Consider the following 20400-nt stretch of genomic DNA (forward strand, 5'->3'; position numbering starts at 1 on the left):
CCATCATGTTTCTGCAGCACACCCACCTATGCACTGACAGAATGCATGGGACATCCTCACAGTATTCTGTACAGCATGGCTTTGGAGCCAGGAACTTCTTCTGAAGCTAAAAGGGCAATGATGGGTGAGTGTCCACAGAACTGAATGGTCTTAAATAGATTTCATCACCCAGATACAGTCAGCCTTGGCTATAATACTAATTCACTCATGATCAGCTCAGCAACAAACCCCTGAAAATGTGGGGTTCTAGTTCAAAGAATGTAGTATATGGTTTGATTCAGTGATCAATATGTGTTGCTATTTCTTCCATAACCATATCACAATGTTCCATCCAATAAGACCTTGAAGCTTCACCTGGTCATTGTGGACTCCTCAGGCCAGGGAACCAACAGGCAGATAAGACAGCAGCTTTTGGGAGTGGGATGGGGTGATTGATAAGATGACCAAGACAAAAGTGGGCAGCTGTAAGCAGAAGGGCAATTTCCTGAGGCAAGCAGTTCTCCAAGTGCTTCCATGTCCAAGAGTAAAAGATAATGGAAATGTGTGGCAACCAACCAAAGGAAAGTCCATTGAGTATTCAGACATTTTTGGAATAAAGATTTACATTACACCAACAGCCAGATTATCCCCAACAAATGAGGTTTTAGCAGAGGGCAAAGGAAACAGGGAATGGGAAGTAGAAGAAGAAAGTTAGAAACATCAAGTCTGGCATCATGATCAATTGGTGTGTGTGTATATGTGTGAGTGTCCATGTGCATAAGCTAACTTGCTCTTCTGTGTCATCCTTCCTTTTCTCCCTTCCACCCTGAGTGTAGGTGGGGCTCATGCTCAGAGATGAGGTATAAGGAACATCATTGCCCACACATGGATACTGTGACCAATAAGGTACCATGAGTATGAAGAATTGTTACACGTGGTTATGCTGCTGCTGCCTGTATGGAGTTCAAATACAGATACAATGATGTGGCTGCTGAGTAGCCAAAGGGGTGGATGGTACAATTTCTAGGCTGTTCCCTCAGCTCCAGGCCTAATATCTTCACCACAGTTGAGATGCGGGGCCTGCTTTGCCAAGGTTAATAGAAACATCTCCCAACAAGGCACAGAATTACACAGAAAGCCCAGAATAGGGGAGAGAAAACAAACCCCTTCTTGATTTCCCATTTCTGCATCAAAATCATCTCAGAAATGTTCTTCACTCTGGCCATTGGTTCCACTTTGCAGATTGTGGCTTCACTCTCCCATCACCAGTCTCCTCCTGTCCTTCAGAGGAACAAGCCCTGGCTGACCTGCACCTGTTCCTCAGCCATCTGGGGACAGACAGTGACCTCTGAACTCCTGGGATACTGAACCAACCACACAGCACCCACTGGTCACAAGCCTGACACCCAGCTCTGCAGGCCCCTCTTCTTCCTCTGGCCTCTAGAGGACCCATTGTGAGTCAGGGCTGTGCAACATTCTCACAAGCCTGGGCAACCCTCACGGACACACCTCTCAGGGACCAGCTGGACCGTGTCTCCTCCTCTGATGCTGGGGTGCCAAGGCTCCAGGTTTCACTGATCTGAACCTCTCCCTTCAGATTCGCTGCGCCCTAGAAATAGTAGCTTCATTCTGCAGGTCTTTTTCTCTGCAATCCTTAGTGTTCTTATGCTATTTCAGTTCTCAAACATAGAGTTAGCAACTCTTTACATTATATTTTCTCTGTTAGAATATTTGGTGTGGTGTTTTCCTTACCGGATCCTGACTGATATACATAGGTTTTAAAATAATGGCTCAAATTCTGTTTTTATTTCTGTTCTAATCTACATCCTCCAAGCAGAATACTATGTAGAACTTGAAGTACTAAAGTGGATCACAGCTGTTACAGTAAATTTGCCATGTGAACACATACAGAGCTTTAAAAATGGTTTGTATATTTTATCTCATTTGATGCATCCTCTTGCATTCATTTAACAGGGTTTTCACTGAGCAACTTCTACTTATAAGGCACAGGGCCAGGTGGTGATATTATGCAAATAAAAAGGCATTACCTGTGCAGAGGTACTTCTAAATAGTAGGGATATATTTTTATTCCATAGAAGAAGCTTTATAAAGTCTTCATTGAGTCAAGGGAGAAAGCTAGGACCTACTCAGGAAGAATTATAAAGATAATTTCTGCTATCTAGAATTCAGATACCCATGATTATTATGCTGAATCATCAATTAAATAATACACAAGTATGTAAAGGGACCAGGACAGTGCCCCACAGTTCATAAACTCTCAATAAAATAGTCACCAAAAAGAACAGTTAAGACAGAGAGTGAATTCACTTCAAGGACTCCATAAATGGGGATCAATGACAATAGCACTGCATTGCTTCTCTGTTAGCCATTTGAGTTCCATGTAGTCATCCCTAGGAGAGTCCCTGTGAGGCAGGGCAGGTGGCATTATTCCCATTTATTGATAAGGAAACAACACTAACAAAAGGTGAGTTACTTGCCAATGTTGTGTAACCAAGACATGGTGGCACCAGACACAGGATGCCCTGGCCATTCATTGTTGGCTGCTGCTCTTGCAACAGTCCAGCCCCTTCTTCAGGGCCCCCATCACATCCCGGTTCCTTAAGCTATAAATGAGGGGGTTGAGCATAGGGGAAAGTACTGTGTAGAAGATAGAGACCACTTTGTCATGGCTGGGGGTCCGGTAGCGCCTAGGCCTCAGGTAGATGAACATGGCTGCCCCATAGAAGAGGGAGACAGCTGTCATATGAGAGGAACAGGTGGCCAGAGCTCTTTTACCAGCCTGAGCAGAGTGCATGTGGAGCACGGCCCCCAGGATACGAACATAGGAGGCCACAATGATGGAGAAGGGAAGGAGCAGCATGAACACACAGCAAGCAAAGAGCAGGGTTTCAAAAAGTGAGGTGTCAGCACAGGCCAGCTTCAATAAGGCTGGCACCTCACAGAAGAAGTGGTCCACAAACCTCGAGCCACAGTAGGGGAAGGACATTGCTACTACCATCTGAATCAACCCATCTAGCATTCCAAAGGCCCAGGAACTACCAGCAATCTGGAGACAGACCCTCTGACTCATGCGGGTGGAATAGTGCAGTGGGTGGCTAATGGCCACATAGCGATCATAAGCCATGAGCCCCAGCAAAAGCCCCTCTGATCCAACAAGAGAGACTAAAAGGCCAGCTTGCATGCCACAGCCCACAAAGGAGATGGTCTTCCTGCCAGACAGGAAGCTGGCTGCCATCTTTGGCACACTGGTACAGACCAACATGAGATCCATGAGGGAGAGCTGACTGAGGAAGAAGTACATGGGTGTGTGAAGTCGAGCATCTATGCTGATGAGGGTGAGGAGGAGGACGTTTCCACAGAGGGCCACTGAGAACACCACCATGACCACAGAGAAGTGAGCAAGGTCAGCTGTGCTGTGGGAAAAGATGCCCAAGAGGATGAAGCCATCTGTGCAGGACTCATTCAACCACATGCCCATGGCTCTGTTGTTCACAGTCATCCTGAGAATTTGGACAAAGAAATTCTGAATTAAGTGATATATCTTTATTTACCTCTAAATTCTTCTTCTTTCAGCTCTATATTTTGTAACCTACCAGAGCTCAACAACATAAGCTTTGGAACATACAAGTGCATGTTCTTTCATATTCCCATGGCAGGATCTTTGTTTGCTCAGAGTTGGACTGCATTTCTCTACTTGCATGTTTCTATAACAAAAAAATAGAAACTGAATTATTTTGTGTGTCACAGGACTATTGAACAATCCCCTTTCAGCAAGCAAAATATTGGCTTTCCCATATGACGCCAACTTTTTTTAGCAGGGATTCTGTGGATGCAGCCAACTGTCTCTAACAAGACTAGAACCATTTCATGCCCAAGAGATAATCTATATGAGTTAAAATTCCATATAATATATTACTGTGTGGGTTAATAAAATGGGTTTCAATGGGTAGGTAATAGAGACAGGAGATGTTCTTTATTTTGCTCAGATGAAATAAATCAAAATCATTTTCATCCTTTACGTCATTTATTCCTGATATCCAAACTACGAGCAAAGAGTCTTAACTTGACATTCAGAGCACCTCAGAATACATCTAACTCTTATCATCCTAATGCAACTGCCCTAATGCTAAAGCTACAGTCCTTCCTCTGATGGATTGTTTCAGGCTTCTTCTCAGTCTCCTGGCTTCTATTCATTGAATCTTTTGAGTCTATTCTCTTAGCACTTCAAATGATTCCATGAAAATATAAGTCGTATGATATAACTCTGTTACTAAAGGGTACATCATTGGCTATCCAAAAACTTCCAAATAAAGCCCAAACCGTATCTGGCCTTAAATCTTTCCCTCTCTCTTTCCCTCTCTCTCCCCTTCTCCCTCCCCCCTCTCTCTCTCTGTCTGTCTCTCCCTCCTCCCCAACCAACACGCACACTTGAGCCAGTACCTCTTGCCTCATCTCTTACTATGCCCCTGTCACTCACTGTGCTTCCATTAATTTCCTCACACAACCAGGACTCACTCTCACCTTTGGGCCTTGCCTTTTCTTTGTCTTTCCCCCAATTTCTATCTCTCACCTGCTTTAGAACTTTACTTAAATGCCAGCCTCTTTAGAGATGTCTTCTGTGAAAGATATATGAAACATATGTACAAATGTCTTTGCACTCTCAAGCCCAAGCCCTTTCCTGCTTTTTTTTTCCTGAGCACTTACACCATTTAACACACATATGCCAAGATTTTTAACTTTTATTGTCTGTGTCATCTCAGTGAAACAGAAAAGCACCATTTACTTTCACCATGACACTGGCAGCCCCTGGAGTGTGGCCTGGCTCATGGGGCACCCTCAGCACAGGGGGCTGACTGAAGGGACCATGCACAGTAGAGAGATGTGCAGACTCTACTTCTGTTTGCTGAGAGCAGAGGACTCCCCTCCCTTGCAGGAGCCTTTGTTCTCCACTCACATGTACTAGTTTGTTGCTGTCTTCCTTCCTCTGAGTGACAGTAACTCATAGAGCATGAAATATTTTTACATATTTACTAAAAACAGGGACTTTTTTTTACAAATGGATGACAATAGTATCTAGCAGACTAGAATGGCAGGTCTATCCAGTCACCCAGGACACACCACAGGGTGTATCTTTGGTACCTCTCCTCTCACACACTCACCCCAATGTCAGAATCGCCCACTGTCTCTCCTCCAAACTGTATTCAACCCTGGACACTTACACTCCTGCTTACCCCATCTGGCCACACCATCACCACTGTCCCCTGGATGATGAAAATGGTCCCTAACTAAACTTTCTTCCCCGTTGCCCCCTTGCTTCTTTTGCACATAGCACTGGAGTGAACCATTGTCATGAGAATAAAAGACAACATCCTTCAAAATGAGTCAAGGCTTTCCTCTGGCTGGCTCTCCATCACCTGGACCCAGGTTCACCCTGCTCTCCCTGGAGTTCATTTCCTGCTGGCCTCACCTGCCTCCTGCCTTTCCTCCAACCCAGCAGGCAGACGCCAGCCTTGGGGGCTCAGGTTCACTCAGCCTCTTCATGGAAGGCCCTTCCTTGATTGGTCCACCCTGTTGTCTTGACTGCTCCTCACCTTCTCAGCCGGGTCTTTTCTCAACAACTACTTAGATTTGAAATCCATCTTCTCTCCCCACTCCTTCCCTGCCTTGCTTTTCTCATAGCACTAAAAAAATTGGCCATACTACTCTTTACTTACATGGATTAGTTTCTCCTTTCTCAAGTAGAACTCATGTTGCCTGATGTCACCTTTGCTACTGGGCAGATCCCTTGCCCACAGAACAGTGCCAGTGTATATGATGTTCTCAGTAGGTATTGTGGAATAATTTATTGTGCATGCAAAACAACTCAAGAAGCTATTCTAGCATGTCACATACTAATATTTTCTCCTCTCTGACTTCATTCCTGTATGCTGGGTGTTTCATTAATGGCTTTATTTTTCTTCCTAGAAATGACACCATAAAAGAACCTACCTTGTCTCTACAATATTCTTTCAGAGAACAGATGACTCTATGTCCCATATCAGTCCTCCCTTTCTTCCCCTTCACCCCCCCACATTTATCCTCTGTCTTCCTATTTTCAACTACCCTTCACCTGGAACCCCACCATGGAGACCCCAGTCCAGACAAAGAGAAGAAGGAAGGGTAAAGGTCAGTGTGACATTAAGGAAAGAAAAAGATAGGAGTAGATCAAAGGAAGAGGACCAGAAAATGAGTGAGAAGAGACATAACACTAGAAAGCATATGCACAAGCCCACCAAGAAATACTGAAAGAGGAAGACATTAGGGGGAAGAAGAAATGCTGATAAATAAATAGAAATGAAGACACAAACCAGAACTCAGTGACAGGGACTGTAAGGAAGGGACAGGAGGGGTGACTGGAAAATGACACACGCTCACCTCAGGACGGGTTCTCTGGAGGACAAGTAACTCCGCAGCTACCTGTGGAGAAGTTTCTGGGATGCACATCACTCCATCATCCCTCACTCACTGGGTCAGAGGGGGCAGAGGAGCCAGGGAGATGCTGCTCCAGCTCTGACCTTCCTCCTTAGCCCCCTACTTCTCGGCCTCCCTGTGATTCTAGCTCATGGGGGCTCAGATAGACAACAGTCTCCTCTCAGAAAAAGGGTGAGAGAGATATCAGAGACTTAGTCAAGGGATGGTGTTGGGCAGATGGGCTCAGATCCAGCACCTACATATGTATCCCTTGCACCCATCAGTGCCTGTCTACCTGCCATGGGCTGCCTCTCAGTTCAGCCTGCAGACCTGTTTCCCACTGCCCATTAAGGTACTTAACACAGAGCTGCAGTGAAGAAGGTAAAGCTGTCCCCTCCCAGGAGAGCCTTCAGACTTCAGCCCTGAAGCAGGAGCTCCCAAGATTACAATTAAAGGGACTCCAAAAGGGACCTTGGGGACAGAACCAGAAGACGGCCCTGTGGAGACCATGTGAGGAAACCTGGTTAGGGGAGGGCCACAGGGCAACCAGGACACAGGAAGGAAGACAAGTTTCTGTGGGCTCTACCTCCACTCAGACCAATTCCACGCTTCCCCACTCATCCCCAAGGCCCTCATGGTGTCTCCACCTGTGACTGGCCATGTTGGTGCTTCACACGCCATAGTCCACACCTGTTTTTCATCTGCCCTGCAGGTCAGCCCGCACCTGCTGAAAGCCCAGGATACACAGAGCACTGGGTGAGATGTTGTGCTGCATTCCAAGAGGGTCCTGGACAATGCCCTGGCTCCCAGGAGTTCATGACCTAGTAGGAGGGAAACAGAGCACCCACTTTCATGAGAGTCAGATTGTGGCATGGGAGCTGGGTGTCCTTCAAGTGCTGTCTGGTGATTCTCTGCAGTCAGTGCCCTCCCCGGTGTGCTGGGGTCTGCCATTTTATGCCTGTTTTCCCAGTGTAACCATGAATGGCCAAATCTTCACTATCTAGAGTATCTCAGCTTGGATGACAAATTTATTTTTATTTTTATTTTTTTAGAAAGAGGGGAAGGGAAGGAGAAAGAGAGGAAGAGAAACATTGTGTGTGGTTGTCTCTCACATGGCTCCCAGTAGGGACCTGGCCTGCAACCCAGGCATGTGCCCTGACTGGGAATCAAACTGGCGTCCCTTTGGTTCGCAGCCCATGCTCAATCCACTGAGCTACACCAGCCAGGGCAAAATGACAAATTTAATGGCCACTTTACTTTGGGCCTTATATCCTGTAGAAGCTAGTTGATTTTTTCATTAGCTAATATCATTGCAATTAGCTTGCCAAAAGGTTAATTCATCATCTTACATGTTTTCACGTTTACCTCTTTCTGTGCTTCTGCTTCCAGCTACTATCTGGAGGCAAGGAATATGCAGAGGCTGCTAAGAGGAAGAGGCAGGAAGACCAAAGATCAGAGAGAGTGGAAGAGAAATGGTCACCTAGCAAATGAATTTTAGGCACATTGGCTTGTGAGGACTTGACCTAGCTCATTTACCACTCTTCCTTTTCATTCTTCTCCTCTTCTCCTCCCTATGCACCTGCTGTTTTCCCACATCCATACTTTTGCTCAAGCTGTTTTTCCCCACTGGAAACTACTTTGTCTCCTGACTATGTTCCTCTTAGGTCATTACTAATTCTCCAGGAATCCAATGAAATTTATCTTCTTTCAAACTTCCCAAAGCACTCAATCACACTGACTTCCATGTCCTGGGAATCCCTGAAGCCTCACTGTCTATACCTTGCAGAACATAGTCTTACTGCCCCATGACAGCTCCTACATTACAATCGATTGTACTGAACAGCCTGAAGTTGGTTATATGCAAACAAGAAAATATCTTTATTTTTGTAAGAATCACTGTTTTTAAATTAAATACGATATCTCAACTCTTTTTAAAAAGATTTTATTTAGAGAGGGGAATGGAGGGAGACAAAGAGGGTGAGAAGGTCAGAATGTGGTTGCCTCTCATGCACCCGCTACTAGAAACCTGGTCTGCAACCCAGGCATGTGTCCTGGCTTGGAATGCAATGTAATTTGGGTCACAGGCTGGCACTGAATCCATTGAGTCAAAGCAGCCAGGGCTGATACCTCATTCCTCCCTTCACTTTTCATGACATCTAGTGGACATGAAAGAGTTGAGCACAAAAACTAATGTTCATTTAGCTATTCGAAAATCCAAAACATGGAAATTCAAGACTTCTATCCCATATCCAAACCAATGTTTCTCTCCTTGATTCAGTCTATATCAAGACTAACTAGGGTTAGAGGTTCACTGTAGGAAAGAGAGAAGAGTCTGTAATAATAATTATTGCTTATCTTTTAAAATTCTAAAGTCTGTAAAAAAAGTGTTTGAAATGTCTACTTTTTTCAAATAACTAGGAAGTCTGAACTGATCCCTTCTATTTTACTTTGAAAGCTGCCATGTACATATAGAGACATTCTCTTTTACTTTAATTTGTAAGTCTAATTTAAAAAAGAAATTGAAAGTGGCTAAGGGCATTCAGATTACTTCCCCAAATTTGAAACCCTATAATGAAAGTAGTAACTATCACATAAATGTCCATGAGATGTCACTATTAATACTATTAGAAATTCTTTTTAAATCTTTATCATAATGTTAATTTTAATTTCCTTATATTTTAGGGAAACACATAAAAGTGTGTATTGATTAAGATATATGATTCCTGAAATTTGTTTCTGAATAATTCAGAGATGAGGGATGCAAGGAGAAATGGGTAGGAGAGTAGATGAAACAATATTGGGAATGAGTTAATAACCATTAAGACTAGGCAATGGGTACATGGAAGCTTATTATACTATTCTTTCTGATTTCACATACATGTCTCAAAAATCTAAAAGCTCACTCTAGGTGATTTGAGTAAACTACAACATATCCACCTGGTAAAGTACTATACAACTGTAAGAAGGAACATAAAGTATTTCTATCTGCTATGCTAGAGTGATCTTCAGAATATAACAGTGTACATAATATGCTATCTCTTGTGTAAGAAAGGGGAATAATTATACACACACTTGTATGTAATTCAAAATCAAATAAGGAATATATAGCCAAAAATGAATAAATATGTTACATACAGGAGTAGAAATGTAGAGATGAGACAGAGATAGAAACTAAAAATGTTTTCATGTGCCTTCTTTTATAGATTAAACTTTGCTAAATCTTTCACCAATTAAAATAAAAATTAAATAAAAAGAAAACTTAGAACTCTCAAGGGCTAGTTTTTATCAGAACAACTTTTACAATGAGAGTAATTATAGAAGTTGAATAGAATCTAAGAAGGCAAAATTTTTTGAAAGCAACATAACAATACTAATAACAACCATGACTCAAGAAGCCAAGATCCCAGGGAGAAAGGACATGTTTTTAGATGAGTTGGACATTCTGTGGTGTCTTTCCTTTCAGGGCTTTTGCTGATTCATCAGTGGCACAAGACATAATGGCCAGAGACCTGAGCAGAGGTTTTGGTAATCTCATAGATCTAGGAGACAAAAAAAATGAAGTTTAGAACCCTTAAAACATTCCAGGGTTTCAGCAAAGACCCCAGAAAGATTGTACCCCAAGAATAACTGGTTAATGAGATCATAATCAAATTCTCATAAATACTGAACCCAACTTCAGCTTCACACAGATCAGTCACAGTCTGGGTTAATGTAATTTGCTGCCAATTTGGTTGCATGACAAAATGAAAAGTAAATCATCTCTGGAGGAAAAGGTTACCACCCAGAGCTTTAGATTTTTTTTATAATTTGTAATTGCAGTGTATTCTATTCAAGGAAAAATGACCATGCATTCCAGGAACAGGGTAAAATGACTTAAAAATCAAGAGAGAAGGAAAATAAAAAAAATTAAAATAGACCCATATATTGACATTACCATTCATGGACATTAAAATATCAACTATTAAGGACTTCTGGCCAAGATGGAGGTGTAGGTATACACTTTACCTCCTCACACAACCAAAAGAAGAACAACAAGAAACTTAAGAACAAAAAATAACCAGAACTTCAAGAAAATGAAATTTTATGGAAGTCCAACAACCGAGGAGATTAAGAAGAAATATTTATCCAGACTGGTAGGAGAGGCAGATAGGGGCAGCCAAGATGGAGAAGACTTGCTGCAAGGTAGCAGCTAGAGGACTGGGTGAGCCAGACACCAGCTGGTAGAGCAGGTGTTACCACATTTGTATATGGACAAACTGGGAGGAGTAACTGGGGGTCGAGACAGACCTTGCAACCCAGGGTTCCAGAGTGGGGAAATAAACTTTTAAAATCTCTGACTCAGAAAACCTGTGAGGGTTGAGGTGGCAGGAGAAACTCCCAGCCTTACAGGAGAGTTTGTTGAAGAGGCCCATAGGGTCCTGGAATGTACACAAAACCACCCACCCAGGGATCAGCACCAGAAGGGCCTAATTTGCTTGTGGGTAGTGGGGGAAGTGACTGTAAGCCAGCCATGAGCTGAGCAAGTGGCGTTGTTCCCTCTCGGACCCCTCCCCCACATATAGCACCACAACACAGCAAAGTGGGTTGCCTCACCCTGGTGAATACCTAAGGTTCCATTCAATACTACATATTAGTTGCATCTAGACAAAAAAAATATGGTCCAAATGAAAGAACAGATCAAGGCTCCAGAAAAAATACATCTAAGTGACGAAGAGATAGCCAACCTATCTGATGCAGAGTTGAAAACACTGGTAATCAGGATGCTCACAGAAATGGTTGAGTATGGTCATAAAATAGAGGAAAAAGCGAAAGCTGCGAAAAGTGAAATAAAGGGAACCAACTGTGACAGGAAGGAAACCAGGACTCAAATCAACAGTTTGGACCAGAAGGAAGAAATATTCAGCTGGAACAAAATGAAGAAACAAGAATTCAAAAAAATCAAGAGAAGCTTAGGAACCTCCAGTACAACTTTAAACATTCCAACATCTGAAACATAGGGGTACCAGAAGAAGAGGAAGGGCAACAAATTGAAAATTTATTTGAAAACATAATGAAGGAGTACTTCCCCAATCTGATAAAGGAAATAGATGTCCAGAAAGTTGAGGAAGCTCAGAGAGTCCCCAAAAAATTGGACCCAAGAAAGCACACACCAAGGCACATCATAATTACATTACCCAAGATTAAGGATAAGGAGAGAATATTAAAAGCAACAAGAGAAAAGGAGACAGTTACCTACAAAGGAGTTCACATAAGATTATCAGCTGATTTCTCAAAAGAAACTTTACAGGCAAGAAGGGGCTGGAAAGAAGTATTCAAAATCATGAAAAACAAGGACCTACATCGAAGATTACTCTATCTAGCAAAGCTATTATTTAGAATAAAAGGGCAGATAAAGTGCTTCCCAGATAAGGTCAAGTTAAAGGAGTTCATCATCACCAAGCCCTTATTATATGAAACATTAGAGGGACTTACCTAAAAAATAGAAGAAGATAAAAAATATGAACAGTAAAATGACAACAAACTCACAACTATCAACAACTGAACCTAAAAAACCCCCACAAAAACAAAAATGAACTAAGCAAACAACTAGAACAGGAGCAGATTCACAGAAATAGAGATCACATGGAGGGTTATCAGTAGGGAGAGGGATGGGGGAGAGTAGGGGAAAAGGTACAGGGGATAAAAAGCATAAATGGTAGGTACAAAATAGATAAGAGGAGGTTAAGAATAGTATAGGAAATGGAGAAGCCAAAGAATTTATATGTATGACCCATGGACATGAACTACAGTGGGGAAATGATAGTGGGTGTGGGTACAAGGCAGAGGGGAATAAAGGGGAGAAGAAATAGGACAACTGTAATAGCATAATTAATAAAATATATTTTAAAAAGACAAGGTGGGGGAGGATTGAATATGGAAGGTGGGGGTGTGGGTAGGGCAAGGGAGTAATGGGGGAAAAATGGAGACACTTGTAATTGAACAACAATAAAAAAATTAAAAAATAAAATAAAATACCTATTATTACTATGTGAAAATCGAAGAAAGCAAGATGGGTAATTTCATTAGAAATCCATAACTATGAAAAAATAAAATAAAAATGTTAAACTGAACAAAATAACTTAAGAACTTAATAGAAGAAATTAGCAACAGTTTAGACACAGGTGAAAGAGGAGTAGTGAATTTGGTCAATAGACCTACTGGTCAATAGAAAAATCAAGGTTGAAACAGAGGAAAAAGAATGTAGAATGTAAAATATGGAAAAGTGACAAATGTATGACCACAGTAAGGTCTAACTTAAATGTAACTGAAGTTTCAAAAGCAGAAGAGAAAAATAGAGTAGGGCAGAAACAATATTTAAAGAAAATACTGGTGGAGAAATTTCTAAAAGTGATAAAAGACTTCAACCTACAGATTAAGAAGTTGTATTAACCAAAACAAAATGAATAAATAACATCGATAGCAAGGCCCATCATAATAAAACTGCTGTTAATAATCAAAACAAAAAGAAAAATTTAACAACATCCAGTAAAAGATTTTATTTTAAAAATTCAATAAGAAGATGAATAGTTGGCTTTTTAAAAGATTTTATTTAATTATTTTTAGAGGGAGGGAGAAAGAGAAGGAGAGAAACATCAACCTGGGACATGGCTGGCAATGCAGGCATGTGCCCTGACTAAGGATTGAACCTGCAATCCTTTGGTTCATAGGCCAGTGCTCAATCCACTGAGCTACAGCAGCCAGGGATCTAATAGTTGACTTTTTTTTAAAATGAGGAAAACTAAAGAACAATAAAATGACATCTTTAAAGTCTTGGAATTAAATTTCTGTTCAAGTAGAATTATGTTTTTAAAAGAAATATACTCAACAATGAAGACAAAACAAAGATGAGTTCATGCAAACAAAAACTGAGAGAAGTTTCTGTTTGAAGACCTGCACCAAGTCAAAATGAAAACGAAGCCTAAAAGGAATTCTGCAAGCAGAAGTGGAAGGAAAATGATTGCAGGGGGAAGCACAGGAATGCAGAGAACTGAAGGGCAATGGAAAGAGCAAGCATGTGAATAAATCTGAGTGTTGACTGCATGAAATAACATTAATTAACATTGTATGGGGTTTAAAATATATGTAGAATTTAGCTATGTGAAAACAACGGCAAAAAACAAGAGTGAGGTTAATAAAACTAAAGTGTTCTAAGGTCCTATGTGAGGCAGGAATTGGCAAAAAGACTTATTTATGTATTAGGCACTAGTAAGTCAAGTTAGGCAGACTAATTTCTGTTGCCACTCAAAGAAGGAGAAGAAAAAATAAAGTATAGTTAAAAAGTTATTAAAAGGAAAGAATGATAAATTTACCTCATTAATAATAAAGATGCAGGTAGGTCAATTATACAACGGGGTACTACTCAGCCATACAAAAGAAAGGGAGGGTATTATGCTCAGTGAAATAAATCAGAGAAAGACAAGTGACATATGATTGCATTTACCTGTAGAATCTGAAGAACAAAATAAATGAACAAACAAAAGAGAAACACTCAGACACAGAGAGTGGACCAGTGGTTGACAGCAGGGAGGGAGGGTGTGGGCATTGGGTGAAAGAGAGGAAGGGAGTAAGAAGTACAAATGGTTGTAATGACTAGTCACAGGGATATCTAGTCCAGCACAGGGAATATAGTCAATAGTATCGTGGTAAATATGAATGGAACCAAGAAGGTAATGGAAATATTGGGAGGCAAGTGGGGAACCACTTTGTAAAGTGTAATTGTCTGACCACTATGCTGCACACCTGAAACCAATACAAAATAATACTGAATGTAAACTGTAATGGAAAAATAAACATTGAAAAATGCAAAAAAATGCAGGTAGATATTAACAAGTGGGACAAGTGAAAACTAAGTAGGAAAATTGTGGGTTGAAACCTAAATATAGAAGACATTGTTAGGGGCTAAACTGTGTTCCCTCAATATTCATATATTTAAGCTCTAACCCCCAGTACCTCAGAACACGACTATATACTAGAGGGGATTACATTAAAAATGAAGTTGTTGCCATGGCTGGCGTAGCGCAGTGGATTGAGCGCGTGCTGCGAACCAAAGCATCGCATGTTCGATTCTCAGTCAGGGCACATGCCTGGGTTACAGGCCATGCCCCCCAGCAACAGCACATTGATGTTTCTCTCTCTCTCTTTTTCTTTCTCCCTCCCTTCCCTCTCTAAAAATAAATAAATAAAATCTTAAATAAAACCCACTTTAAAAAAAATGAAGTTGTTAAAGTGGACCTTAGCCCAATCTGACTGGTGACTTATAAGACAAGGATGTTTAGACACAATGGAGACACCAGAGGCATTCATGCACAGGGGAAGACTTGGGGACATAGAGAGAAGACAGCCACATCAGGCCAAGGAGAGAGGTCTCCGGAGAAGCCATGCCTGCTGACATCTTGATCTCTGACTTCCAGTCTGCAGAACTGTGAGAAAATAAATTTCTCTTGTTTAATCCACCAGTTTGTGGTTCTTTATTATGGCAGTCTTAGCAAGCTAATACAGACATTATATTAAATAGATTGAATATATCAAATAAAAGATGAAGATAGTCAGACTTAATTTTTTTAAAGTATAAATTGCATACAAAAATACTCTTAAACCCTGGCTGATCGGCCCAGTGGATTGAGTGCTGGCCTGTGAACCAAAGGGTAGTCAGTTGGGTTCCCACCCAGGGCACATGCCTGGGCTGCAGGCCAGGTCCCCTGTGCGGGGCGTGTAGGGGGCAACCATGGATTAATGTTTTTCTCCCTCTTTTCCTCCCTGCCTTCCCCTCTCTCTAAAAATAAATAAATAAAATCTTTTTTTTGAAAGTGTAGTAAATTTTTGAAAATGCTCTGAAAACTAAGTAAATCAACAGGCATGAAGCAAAAGGATAGACAAATACATGTCATGCCAACAATATTAAAAAATGTCAATGAAGCTATGCTAGTATTAAGCAAAGCAAACAGTAAGGTAAGCAAAACCTCCTTAAGAGAATAAGTAAAATTTTCATAAAGGGGATGATCCACCAAGAAGTTACAACAATTTTAAATTTATATGTGCCTAATAATATGACCTCAATTACATGAAAAGAAACTAGAGAGAACTACAAGTAGAAATAGAAGAATTTACAATCATAATGTGAGATTTCAGTGCACATCTCTTAGTAACTCTAAAACAAGGTAACAAAAATAGCTATAAGGATGTAGGTGATTTGAACAACTAGAATAGCAACCTAGCCTAGTGACATATGTAGAAAACCACAGCCATCTACTACAAAATGCAAGTTCTCTTCAAGTGCACATACAGCAGTTGGCAGAATTGATCATATGCTGCTCCATAAAGCAAATCTCAGCACGGATGGCTCAGGTCTCACTACATAGCCCTTGGGGAAGAAGGGGAATTGGACAGCTCAAAAGACCCCAAGAGTGCTAGTCCCATAAGACTTTGCCATTTACCTCTGCTCATTGTGCCCAAACCTAAAGGGCCCCAAAAGAGCATCAGTGAGCAGACACAAGAGTGAGTCTCACTGCTGACCATTCCCCTCCTCCTGGAGACATGTCCTTAAATGCTGCAGGCCTCTGACCCACTGAGTGCTGATTCTAATGCTTTGCTCTTGTGGGTATTATTTTAAGTTTTCCAGAGGTAGTTTAATTGTATTGTTGATGTGGTTGTGGGAAGAGACGAGTGCTGTGTTTACCTACTCTGCCATCTTGACGGGAAGTGTACCAGATCTTTTTTATTCAGCCGTCTGTGAAAGGACACTTAGGTAGTTTCTATGTCTTGGCTATTGTAAATAATGCTGTAATAAACATAGGAATACATGTATTTTTACAAGTAAATGTTTTCAAATAATTTGGGTAGATACCCAGAGAGAGACTGTTGGGTCATATGACAGCTCTAGTCTTAATTTTTTGAGGATCCATCACAGAGACTGCACCAATTTATACTCCCAGCAGCAGTGTACAAGGGTTCCCTTTTCTCCATATCCCACCCAACACTTGCTATTTTTTGTGTTATTGATAATAGCTATTCTAACAGGTGTGATGTCGTATCACATTGTAGTTTTAATTTGCATTTCCTTATAGCTAGTAAAGTTGAACATCTTCTCATCTCTCTGTTAGCCATCTGTATATCTTCACTGGAAAAGTACCTGTTCAAGACCTTGGCCCATTTTTAATAAGATTGTTTTGTTGTTTATTGTTAAGTTGTATGAGTTCTTTATATATTTTGGAAAGTAGTCTCTTATTGGAGGAATTGTTTATAAATATCTTCTTTTATTCAGTGGCTGCCTTTTGTTTTGTTGACAGTATCTTTTGTTGTTCAGAAGCTTTTTAGTTTGATGTAGTCCCATTCATTGATTTTTTTCTTTATTTCTTTTGCCTTTGGGGTCAAGTTCACAAAAATCCCTCTGATAAAGGGCCCATAAGTTTACTATCTATATTTTCTTATAGATCACTTATTTTTTCAGGTCTTATATTCAAATTCTTAATTGACTTTGTATTAATTTTGTGTGGGGTGTCAGATAGCAGTCTAGTTTTATTCTTGTGCATGTGACTTTCCAGTTTTCTCATCACCTTTGAAAAGGTGTTGAAAAAGACTTTCCTTTCTTCCTTGTATATTTTTGGCTCTTTGTTAAAAAATTAATTGCCTATATATGTGAAGGTTTATTTCTGGGCCCTCAATTTTGTTCTATTGGTCTGTGTGTCAGTGTTTCTGCTAATACCATGTGCTTTTGATTATGGTAGCCCTGTAGTATAATTTGAAGTCAGGGAATGTGATAGCTCTGGCTTTGTTCTTTTTTTCTCAGGATTGGTTTGGCTACTTGAGGACTTATGTGGTTCCATACAAAACTGAGGGTGTTTGTTTACATTTTTTGAAAAATACCATTGAGATTGATATAAGAATTGCATTAAATCTGCATATTCTTTTAGGTAACACAGTCATTTAACTATGTTGATTCTTTCAATCCATGAACGTGGAATATCTTTCCACTTCTTTGTGTTTTTTCAATTTCTTTTAATAATGCCTTGTAGTTTTCCGTCCTTCCCGACTTTGTTAAGTTTATGTCTAAGTATTTTATTCTTTTTGTTGCAATTGCAAATGGAATTGTTTTCATTTTTATGTTTATATTTCACTATTAGTATAAAGAATTACAATGGACTTTTGTACAGTGATTTTGTATTCTGCAACTTTACTGCATTTTATTGTGTCTACTAGTTTTTTTGGTGGAGTGTTTAGGGTTTTCTATATATAGAATCATGTCATCTGCAAAAAAATGACAATTATACTCCCTCATTCCTAACTTGGATGCATTTTATTTATTTCTTTTACCTGATTGCTTTGGACTTCCAGTACTTCCAGCTGATTAACAGTGGTGAGACTGGACATCCTTGTCTCGTTCTTGATCTTAGAGGAAAAGCTTTCAGTTCTTCACCATTGAGTAAGATATTAGCTGAGTGTTTGTCATATATGGCCTTTATTAAGTTGATGTAGTTTCCCTCTATATCCACTTTATTGTGTGTGGTTGGTCATAAATGAATATTTTTTCTTGTCAAATGCTTTTTCTGCATCTATTGATATGATCATATAATTTTTATTTTTTTTATTTCTGGACCATCCTTGTTCCCCACACACTTGATTGTGGTGTGTTATCTTTTTAATGTATTGTTTTGCTTAATTTGCTAGTATTTTACATAGAATTTGTGCATCTATATCATAAGTGATACTAGTTTGCAATTTCTTCTTTTCTGTGTTGTCCTTGCCAGGTTTGGGTATCAGGGTAGTGTTGGCCTCATAAAATGAATTAGAAAGTATTTCCTCTTCTTTAATTTTTGGGGAGAGTTTGAAAAAAGTCGATATTAAATAATCTCTGAATGTTTGGTAGAATTCACTAGTGAATCCATTAGGCCCTGGACTTTTATTTTTGGGGAGATGTTTGGTGACTCTTTCAATTTCTTTACTGTTGATCAGTTAATTTAGATTTTCCAATTTTTCATGTCTCAGTTTAGGAACTTTATATATTTTTTAAAATTTTTCCATTTCTTCTAGGTTATTAAACTTGGTAGTCATCTGTATTTCTGTGCTGTCCATTGTGACTTCTCTTTCATTTCTGATTTCATTTATTTGACTCTTATCTCTCTTAGTGAGCCTAGCCAAGGTCTGTCAGTTTTATCTTTTCAAAGAACCAACTCTTTTTTGCATTAATTTTCTTCTATTGTTTTCTGTTATCTATTTTGCTTAATTCTGCTCTAATTTTTATTATTTTCATCCTTGCTTATTTTAATTGGGATGTGTTTTTTTGTGGTTCCTTGGGGTACGTCTTGTTTAGGACTTTCTATGCTTTCTGAACTTATATGTCTGTTTCTTTCACCAGCTTAGAAAATAAGTTTTTAATCATTGTTTCTTCAAATAGGTTTTCTGTTCCTTTCTCTATCTTTCCACTTTCTAGAACCTCTATAATTCAAATATTAGTATGTTTGACGTTGTTGGAGAGGTCCCTTAAACTACCCTCATTAAAAAATTTTCTTTTGTTTTTCTGATTGGGTTATTTCCAGTCTTCTAGTTTGCCAGTTCATTCTTCTGCACCTTCTACTCTGCTGTTAATTCCTTCTAATGTATTTATTTCATCCAAGTTATGGTATTTTTTAGTTCTGATTTGTTACTTTTTTAAATTTTAATCATTGTTCAAATACAGTTTTCTCCTTTTTACTCCAATCCAGCCCCCCTCCCACCCCTCCCCACTTCCCTCCCATTACCACCCTCCCCTTAGTTTATGACCATGTGTCCTTCAAGTTTGTTCCCGTGAACCCTTCCCACTGTCCCCTGAAATTCCCTCTACTCTTTTCTGTGGGCACTGTCAGCCTGACCTCTATTTCAGTGTCTTTGGTTATATTTTGCTTGTTTCTTTGTTTTGTTATTTAGGTTCCTGTTAAAGGTGAGATCATATGGTATTTGTCTTTCACTGACTGGCTTGTTTTGCTTAGCATAATGTTTTCCAGCTCCATCCACACTGTTGCAAGGGTAGGAGCTCCTTCTTTCTTTCTGCTGCATAGAATTCCATTGTATAAATGTACCATAGTTTTTTTTACCCATTCATTCACTGATGGGCATCTTGGTTGCTTCCAGCATCTAGCTATTGTAAATTGTGCTGCTATGAACATTGGGATGCATAGGTTCTTTTGAATTGGTGTTTTAGTATTCTTAGGATGGAGTCCCAGCAGTGCAATCGCAGGGTCAAATGGCAGATCCACTTTTAGTTTTCTGAGGAAGTTCCATTCTGCTTTCCATAGTGGCTGTACCAGTCTGCAGACCCACCAACAGTGCACTAGGGTCCCCTTTTCTCCACAACCTCTCCAACATTTGTTGTTTGTTGCTTTGTTTATGATGGCCATTCTGATCAATGTGAAGTGGTATCTCATTGTGGTTTTAATTTGCATCTCTCTGATAGCTAGCGATATTGAACATTGTTTCATGTGTCTTTTGATTTTCTGTATGTCCTCCTTGGAGAAGTGTCTATTCAAGTCCTTTGCCCACTTTTTAATTGGATTCCTTGTCTTCTTAGAGTGCAGTCTTGTAAGTTCTTTATATATTTTGGAGATGAAACCCTTGTCTGAGGTATCATTGGCAAATATGTTTTCCCATATGATTGGTTCTCTTTTAATTTTGATACTGTTTTTTTTTAGCTGTGCAGAAGCTTTTAATTTTGATGAGGCCCCATTTGTTTATTCTTTCCTTTATGTCCCTTCCTCTAGGGGACAAGTCAGTAAAAAAGTTTCTGCGTGAAATATCTGAGATTTTCCTACCTACGTTCTCCTCTAGGACTTCAACGGTGTCACGTTTTATATTTAAGTCTTTTATCCACCTTGAATTTATTTTTGTATATGGTGTAAGTTGGTGCTCAAGTTTCATTTTTTTGCACGTGGCTGTCCAGTT

At 40.0% G+C, this 20400-nt stretch overlaps 1 protein-coding gene across 3 annotated transcripts; it reads right to left on the minus strand.

The window, feature by feature from the left end:
- Window positions 1–1542: 1542 nt before the first annotated feature.
- On the minus strand, window positions 1543–7042 carry LOC114510355 (olfactory receptor 56-like). 3 transcript variants are annotated; one of them, XM_028528977.2, is made up of 2 exons: window positions 6415–7042; window positions 1543–3500 (listed from the first exon to the last, which is right to left on the minus strand). In XM_028528977.2, exon 2 carries the CDS (start codon window positions 3497–3499, stop codon window positions 2531–2533), a length of 969 nt encoding a protein of 322 aa, XP_028384778.2. In that variant the 5' UTR covers window position 3500; window positions 6415–7042; the 3' UTR covers window positions 1543–2530. The 3 variants fall into 3 exon arrangements, with proteins under 3 accessions (XP_028384778.2, XP_035870041.1, XP_035870042.1); XM_036014148.1 differs by lacking the exon at window positions 6415–7042 and adding an exon at window positions 3594–3660; XM_036014149.1 differs by lacking the exon at window positions 6415–7042 and adding an exon at window positions 3626–3649.
- Window positions 7043–20400: the final 13358 nt, after the last annotated feature.

This window comes from Phyllostomus discolor, chromosome 13 (genome assembly GCF_004126475.2).
Source record: "Phyllostomus discolor isolate MPI-MPIP mPhyDis1 chromosome 13, mPhyDis1.pri.v3, whole genome shotgun sequence".
Taxonomy (NCBI): Eukaryota; Metazoa; Chordata; class Mammalia; order Chiroptera; family Phyllostomidae; genus Phyllostomus; species Phyllostomus discolor.

What these genes read in the sequence shown, in the direction of transcription:
- LOC114510355 (XM_036014148.1), bottom strand. Translation starts at nt 3,643, where the DNA reads ATGAAAGAACATGCACTTGTATGTTCCAAAGCTTATGTTGTTGAGCTC. An exon ending in GCTTATGTTGTTGAGCTCTG is followed by an intron (nt 3,501 to 3,593) that starts GTAGGTTACAAA and finishes CCAAATTCTCAG; the next exon opens with GATGACTGTGAACAACAGAG.